The 9,407-nt window shown below is 44.3% G+C and overlaps 1 protein-coding gene across 1 annotated transcript in view; it reads right to left on the reverse strand.

The window, feature by feature from the left end:
• The window catches only part of LOC125302784 (integrin alpha-11-like), a 62,874-nt gene extending 55,448 nt beyond the window's left edge, over positions 1–7,426 (reverse strand). Inside the window, exon 1 of the mRNA XM_048256104.1 lies at positions 7,318–7,426. Within this exon, the coding sequence (XP_048112061.1) occupies positions 7,318–7,366 (49 nt within the window). The 5' untranslated portion in view covers positions 7,367–7,426. The remainder of the gene's footprint in view (positions 1–7,317) is intronic.
• Positions 7,427–9,407: the final 1,981 nt, after the last annotated feature.

A 9,407-nucleotide genomic window follows, 5' to 3' on the forward strand; every position in this document is an offset into this window, starting at 1 on the left:
TGATGTGTATCATTTAACTGGCTGCAGCCTAAAAATTAGAGGAGTGTTGATGCTGCAGTTCAGCACGCGTCGCTTTTGTCGCCTTGGCATACATGCTGGATGTGACATTGGGGGTGTGGCTGCATCGTCGATTCTACTTTTAAATTCGAAGTTCGAGATTGAGATGTAATTTCGAACGATTTCGATATAAAATTGAAATCGTGACACCCTTACCCATTTTCCAGTTTCCAAAATGAACTGTTTTTCATTTTCCAGTTTCCAAAATGAAAAATTTCTCACACTTAGGTGTATACCAATTTGACTGGTCATTTTCCTTTTCTTCTTCAGGCATAATCTCCATAACTTCTGTATTTAGGTCTTTAAACTCAACATACGTTGAAAGGCATATGAAATTTCCTCTTCAACTTTTTCCACATTATTTTCAACTTATCTCATTTGCTGAATATCATGGACCTTTCGAGTAAGTAAAGCCAATTTTCCTTATCTTTGATTTCTCAGTCTTTTTATTTTTTTCTTCTTTAGCCAATTCTGTGGGCATTGGCGCCCTCTTATGGCCGCTATCGTCTCCGTTGTCCATTGCTGAGTCATCCATAATTTTAACACTTCAGTTCGGCTAAGCTATTGCACATCAATTATCACACGTAGCTGTAAATGTGACAACTTCTTTGTCTTCTAAATGTTTACAAATCCTTTTGTGAATAGACACATCAATTGTGCACCAAACATCCGAATAAAGCAATCTTACTTGAAAGGAGGTCCAATGGCGTTTGCAGTTAACCTGACCCTAGCCAGATGAATTTCGTTCCACTTAGCTCCGCCTAGCTTCACTCACATCCATCTGGGACCTCTTCCATTGAGAGTGATTTCCGCAACCGATTTTATGGTACAGCCAATCAGGACGCAGGGCGGGAGTTTCATAGATGTGACATAGCGTAGAAGCGACTGTGAGACTGTTATTAGCGTCACGGGTTGGCTTCGATGTGATTGGTAGAAGTAGCACGTCAATAGATGACGGACAAGTGGCTTATTCAATCATATGCAAGCATTTTTTGATTAGGCCCAGCCTTCTGAAGCAACACTTCAATGGATCGGTTCCAGATGGATGAGTGGAGCTAGGCGGAGCGAAATTCATCTGGCTATAGTCAGGTTAGTTTGCAGTAGCAAGTAGGCTATAACTAGCATGTTCATATTAGCATATGAGCTTCAAAGACGTTTCTCCGTGCAAATCTTCGTCTTGAACATTCCATCATCAACATTCTATCTGCATTCGGTAAGTAGGCTAAACACTCACGGTAGGCTATAATACTGCGTGGTTACCTTCCTTTTAGAATGATGTTCTGTAGATGAAGACTTCGTTTTTCTGCTTCAACAACGTGGTTTCCTTTCCACCATGCTTCAGCATCCAAGAGCACACCACTAGTCTTTGACTATTGTAGGGGCGATTTCTTTGGTTTTCTTGTTGTTCTAATTCTTGAGAGACTAAAATCAATGACGCGAGACTTCTTGAAAGTTTAAAGATTTACTGAAATAAAAATAGTCACTTTACAAAACAATTATCTTCCAAACTTAAAATCCTTCAGCAGTGACAATAATTCCATGTAGTCACGGTCAAAGACTGTTGCGCTCTGACGTCTCACCACAATCTCTAAGTTTGCTGCACTCATCCGTGACGTCAGTCAAAGGTCAAATACAATGTGCAATACTAAATTATTACTTTATCATTACTACATTGCACAACAGCTATTTATAAATCTCAAATACTCCAAAAAATAATACAGATATTTAGAATTAAATGATTTCCTTCATATTAACATTATGGCTCTTACAGTAGGCTAGGCTTATATCTTTTATATGTCATGTGTAGTTGTTGAATTGCACATAACATGTCTGCATATTTATTTAGTCTTCTTTTTCTCGACTCTAGGCTAGCGCATGCATTATCATGGCCCTATAATTGTGCACAGACAGGGGGGATATCCGACGCTCCTTTTACAGTTTTGAGACAATTATGCTTAAATGAATTAACTTCTCTCATTTCTTTCTCCTGATACATAATTGAAACTATAGTAAGATCACATCTTGATCTCCTGAGCTATCAAACATCCATTGTTGAGAACAAAGATTTTCCTATGGGCAGATTCCAGTAATCAATCACCGGAGAGCATCACATTCCAATTGGATGACATTTCTGTTCTGTTCCAGAGTCAGAATCCAATAACCAATTACAACAGCCACAACAGCCACATCATCTATGAGCTTCCTACTCAGAGGCATGCTTTTGACCACAGACATCTTGTCAAAGACAATGCATTCCACACAAACATGCACACACACATGCGCACACACACACACACGCCTCCCCTGACTCAAGTGAGGGCAAGGAGCTTCTGGTACCCTGCTGACTGGCGAAGACGACCGTTACGGAGGTCACGGTCACGTGTTTGAATACCCGCGGGCCACATTTCTGAGAGCCACTTTGGAGAGGAAAAAGGAAAGAAAAAATCAAAATGAGATCTCTTCCTTGTCTGGCCCATTTCTCCTAGACATAACTGAGTTTAATATCAATATCAGCTTTTGGCCATTTCTTTGTATTTCTGAATTTCAGTTCCTGAGAAATAGCCCTCCTCTTGTCTTAGCCCAAAACTCATTTAAGTTTTAGATACATATAAGAACAGATATTCCACGACAAAACAGTTACACAGTTACTTTCACTATTGACTGACATTGGATTACCATCGAAAACATAACCTAAGGACATTTATGCTTTTTAAATAGTGTAAGATAGCGATTTTTAGATTATGTGCCAGACCACACCTTAGGTTGTTAATTGCCACACCCCTGGGTGCATTGTGTAATAAAAGAGAAGGGCATAGCGAAAAACTCGAGTGTAAGATGGGAATACGCTTTGCGTCGTGATAAGAATACGCTATGCGCTGGGATTTAGATCACTAAGAGAGGGCCCAAAGTCTCTAAACAATCTCATCTCAACCACACAGATGTTGCACACACTCACCTCAGTTTAATAGATCTCACACACACTCATGACAGCCTAACAGATCTCTCTCTCAAACATACAGACACACACATATACACACAAGCATGCACACATACACACACATAGACATGCACACACACACAAGCATGAACCAACATGCACACACACACTTACACACAAAGCATGCACATGTACATACACATACACACAAGCATGCACACACACATACATACACACAAGGATGTACACACACACATACACACATAGGCATGCACACACACACTTACACACAAGCATAAACTAACACACACACACACACACACACACACACATGCACATGCACATGCACACACACACATGCACAAACACATACATACAAGGATGTACACACACACACACACACACAAGCATGCACACACACACATACACACAAGCATGCATTAACACACACACAAACACACACACACACACACTCATCTGAGTTTAACACAGAGACAAACATGCACACACAGATGTCAAGCACACTCATCTGAGTTTAACAGATCTCAGAGACACTCATATCAGTTTCACAGATGTCAAAGATGACTCACTGCACACACAGTCTCACACACACACACACACACACACACCTACACACACTGACACCTCTTCATCCGCATGACTCACTGCACACACACACACACACACACACACACACACACAGACAGACAGACACACACACACCACACACATAGACACGAATTGAAATGTCATCTTTTGGTTATTCTCTTCTGCTCAGTTAAATACGAATGACAAGACAATCTAACCAGACGGGTTACCTGACCAGGGAAAGCTGAGCAGTGCTGTACAGTGTGTTCCTTATGCACACACACACTCCTACACACACACACACACAGTATAGAGACACAAGCATTTATGCACACCAAAACACACACACACACACCTACATGCACACGTTTGGAGACACAAGCTTTTAATACACACCCAAACACACACACACACTCCTACACACACACTTATGGAGACACAAGTGTTTATGCACACCCAAGCACACACACACACACACAAACACACACCACACACAAGAATCAAAATGTATTCTTTTGGTCTGCTTAAATCCACCTCCATGGGCAGAAGTCATTGGTCTTTCTCTTGTGTGGAAGTCGCATGCACTTCACTCTATGCTTTTAAAGGCATCCATAGCGCTTCATAGTGGAGGGGGAATGTCACTAACCTCCACCAATGTGTAGCACCCACCTGGGTGATGCATGGCAGGCAGCCCATATTATTATATACACACTCCAGCTTGAGGTGGAGAGTGAGGGTACAAATCAATCAATCAATTACACTGGGGGATGATTAGGGGGATGATTAGAGGGCTCACCCAGATCACACACACACCACCTATATCACACACACCACCCATATCACACACACCACCCCATACACACACACCACCCCCATCACCCACACTACCCATATCACACACACCACCCACATCACACACTACCCCCACCGCACATACCACACACATCACATACACTACCACACACATCACATACACTACCCCCATCACACACACCACCTCCATCACACAAACCACCTCCATCACACACACCACCTCAATCACACACACCACCTCCATCACACACAACACCCTCATCACACACACCAGCCACATCACACACACCACCCACATCACACACACCACCAACATCACACACACCACCCCAATCACACACACCACCCCCATCACCCACACTACCCATATCACACACACCACCCACATCACACACACCCCCACCACACACACCACACACATCACATACACTACCACACACATCACATGCACTACCCCCATCACACACACCACCCACATCACACACACCACCCACATCACACACACCACCCCAATCACACACACCACCACCAACATCACACACACCACCCCCATAACACACACCACCCCCTATCACACACACCACCTCCATCACACACACCACCCCCATCTCCTAAAAACACATCCATCACACGATCAAACACACCATCCCCATCACAAAAATCAAACACCATCCCCATCACCCCTACCACCCTTGTCACTCCCATCACACACACCATCACCATCATACACACCTCCTCATCACCCTCATCAACTCTATCACCTCCATCACCCCCATCACCCCTATCATAAACATCACACACCTCCATCACCCCATAACACACCTTCCCTTCACTCAGACCATGCAGTGACATGCAGCACTCCATCCATACTCTCCAATAAGCCTCCAAAGTGTAGGGGGAGTCTCCAAGGAGCTCCGTGGGCAACAAGAGAAGGAAGAAGAGGAGGAGGCAGCTCTGTGCGGATGAGAAGGAGGAAGAGGAGGAGGAGGCATCTTTGTGTGGCTGGGGAGGGGGAGGAGGAGGAAGATGAGGCAGTTTTGTGTTGCTCTTCCTCTCAGGTTGGCCTGCAGCAGCTGATAGTTTAGCACCACACCTCCTTTACTGCCCTGCTCTAGTACACACTGGGTGTGATGTTGGTGGTGTGTGTGATGGGGGTGGTGTGTGTGAATTTGGTGGTGTGTGTGATTTGGTGGTGTGTGTGATGGGAGTGGTGTGTGTGATGTTGGTGGTGTGTGTGATGGGGGTAGTGTGTGTGATGGGGATGTGTGTGGCTCTTCCTCTCAGGTTGGGCTGCAGCAGCTGATAGATCAGCACCACAGCTCTGTACTGCCCTGCTCTAGTACACACTGGGGAACCACCTTACTGTATATACACACCACACACAGGACTCTAATCCAACATGAAACACACACACACACACACACACACACATACAAACACACACACACAGGACTCTAATCCAATACACACAAACACACACACACACATACATACAAACACACACACACAGGACTCTAATCCAATATGAAACACACACACACACAAACACACACACAGGACTCTAATCCAATACGAAACACACACACACACACACAGGACTTTAATCCAATACGAAAAACACACACACACACACACAGGACTCTAATCCAATATGAAACACACACACACACACACACACAGGACTCTAATCCAATATGAAACACACACACACACACAGACACACACAGGACTCTAATCCAATACGAAACACACACACACACACACACAGGACTCTAATCCAATACGAAACACACACACACACACACACAAACACACCCACACAGGACTCTAATCCAATACGAAACACACACACACACAGGACTTTAATCCAATACGAAACACACACACACACACACAGGACTCTAATCCAATATGAAAACACACACACACACACACACACACACACACACACAGGACTCTAATCCAATATGAAACACACACACACACACACAGACACACACAGGACTCTAATCCAATACGAAACACACACACACACACAGGACTCTAATCCAATACGAAACACACACACACACACACACATAGGACTCTACTGTAATCCAATATGAAACACACACACACACACAGGACTCTAATCCAATACGAAACACACACACACACACACAAACACACCCACACAGGACTCTGATCCAATATGAAACACACACACACACATACAGGACTCTAATCCAATACGAAACACACACACACACACATAGGACTCTAATCCAATATGACCCCACACACACACACACACAAACAAACAGGACTCTAATCCCATATGACACACACACACACACAGGTCTCTAATCCAATACAAACACACACACACACACACACACACAAACAGGACTCTGATCAAATATGAAACACACACACACACACAGGACTCTAATTCAATATGAAACACACAAACACACAGGAATATGAAACCCTTCATATGCAAGACTGTAGCACCATCCAGAGAGAAGACAAGCAGGTGGGTTAATGCCTCTCAGACCTCTGCAGAACATACAGCCTGTCAACCCGCTCTCTCTTTATCACATAGCAGCACACAGAGAACTCACCCAGTCCCTCTCTAACACACACACACACACACACACACACACACACACACATACACACACACACACAGCAGCAGCAGCAGCACTCACAGACCCCCCCCAGTCTCTCTCTAACACACACACACACATACATACACACACTCACACACACACACGGACACATACACACACACACAAACACAGACACACACACACACATACACATCAGTCCTATTTCCTCAATATTAAGAAACTACACACTACACACACCTGTGTGCATATACAGCTATACATAATTACTTCACCCACACACACTTGCACACACACAAACACTGTGCTTACCTGGTAATAGCGTCCAGGTGAACAGTAAGAGGATGAAGTAATACTCCATGTGTGCGTGTGTGTTTGTATGATGGAGAAGGACTGAAAGTCTAACTCCAACCCTGTAGCAGCCCTCCTGTAAGCAGATCAGAGGAGGAGCAGAAAGAGGAGGAGGAGGAGACTGGGCACATGAAAGGAGACTAGGAGGAACTACCCCTCTCCTGCTCACACACACACACACACACACACACAGTAACCCTAGCCTCACACACCACTCTTTCTGGGGTTTTTAAAGAGTTTTTTCCTCTCTGCAGTGCCGTAAATCCCGTGGCGGCTTTACTAGTCACCCCTACACACACCTGGCACAGAGGAGGAATGCCAGTCAGGTATGCTAATGGACACCAGATTTGGACATTCATTCACATCTCTGCTCAGCGTCAGTCCTGTGCTCTTAAGCAGACAGGCTTCACTGCACCCTGAGTCCACGGCCCCTCGTTTCTCCTCTGAGCCTCTGAGAAGAGCTTCACAAAGGAGTGCATCCCTGGCAGTGGAACCCCTGTCGCAGTGGAACCCTGGCATCCCTGGCAGAAACACAACACATTCCGCTGCTTCACTTTTTTTTTTATTATTCTTTTTTTTATTATTATGATTTTTTAAAACTATTCTTTGACTGTTGCCCTTCTATGCTTTTATCTGCTATTACTGTTTGGTTTTGTTTATGTAAAGCACATCGAATGACCTCTGTGTATGAAATGTGCTATATGAATAAACTTGACTTGAATTGACTTGGCTTTGAACTAGAGAGCGGGAGCCAGAACAGAGGCATCATAAATCAGATCTAGTGGCGCCTGCGTGTTTACCCCGGAACAAACCCTCTGGTGCAAACACTTGCCCGATCCCTGTGCTGTAACAGAAAACAATTCCAGACCAGTGACTGTTCAAATACAGCATTTGAAGCTTCAAAGGGGGAGAATTCTCTGTGTGTGTGTGTGTGTTTTAGGTGTGTGTGCTTGTGTGTTTCTGTGCTGGTTTAGCGTACTGTCTAAATAAATCCAGCGTCTCCTTCAGTTAATGTAACTTGACACTAACTGCCATTAAAACCACAAATGTGGTCCCCTCTCATCCTCATCCCCCTCTCATCATTCTCATCCTCATCCCCATCATCCTCATTCCCATCTCATGATCACATCCTCATCCCTCATCTTATCCTCATTCGCCTTATTCAGATTTTGGCCATTGGCTAACCCTAGGCTAACCCTAGGCTGACCCTAAGCCTCAGAGGACACAGCTGTTTTTACTGTTGGAGTGAAACTCCCTGCTAACCTCAGGGACCGGGGAACATAGGACCCTTTTGTAAAACCCTAACCATAACCCTAACCCTAACCTCAGGACCGGGAACATAGGACCCTTTTGTAAAACCCTAACCATAACCCTAACCCTAACCCTGAGCGGGGAACATAGGACCCGGGGAACATAGGGATGAACCCCATGAGGTAGCCTGAAAAGTTGTGGATTCAATTCCCGCCTTCCACCATTGTTACGTTGAGCAAGACACTTCACCCCAAATTGTTCCAGGGACAATTTGGGGCCCCTGTAATATAGTTGATGTGTGATGTGATTGTGTATGTGTGTGTAAGTGGCTTTGGATGAATGAATAAATGTAAAAGTAAACACCCGCAGGCGTTCACAGCAGGCAGGCGGTAAGGCAACCATTAGTAGAGTCTGAACTCCCTTATCACTCCCAACAGTTTCATCATTTAGACAGGGTCTCCATTACAGCTTTCATGTATGGTTTGTACTGATAGTCTAACACTCTGTTCTCTGCCTCTTTTTCTTCCACAGAACAGATGTTATGTATAAAAGCACAGACTCAACTGCAGAATGAGAATTGTGTAAGGGAGCAAAGTTTCCATGCAGTTGTTCCTGAAAGCACCATGGCCCAATAACTGCCACATGGCCCAATCTACAGTGAAACTCTGTTCTAATTGCACTGAGGTCACGTTAACTACCAAACAAGTGACCATTTTATTCCATAAATGAACTAAAAATACTTTTTTTTACTATTGTCATTTATTTTGAGACGTGTTCTCCAAATGAATGCCTGAGGATGT

The sequence above is a fragment of the Alosa alosa genome, chromosome 11, assembly GCF_017589495.1.
Source record: "Alosa alosa isolate M-15738 ecotype Scorff River chromosome 11, AALO_Geno_1.1, whole genome shotgun sequence".
In the NCBI taxonomy this organism is placed as follows: domain Eukaryota; kingdom Metazoa; phylum Chordata; class Actinopteri; order Clupeiformes; family Clupeidae; genus Alosa; species Alosa alosa.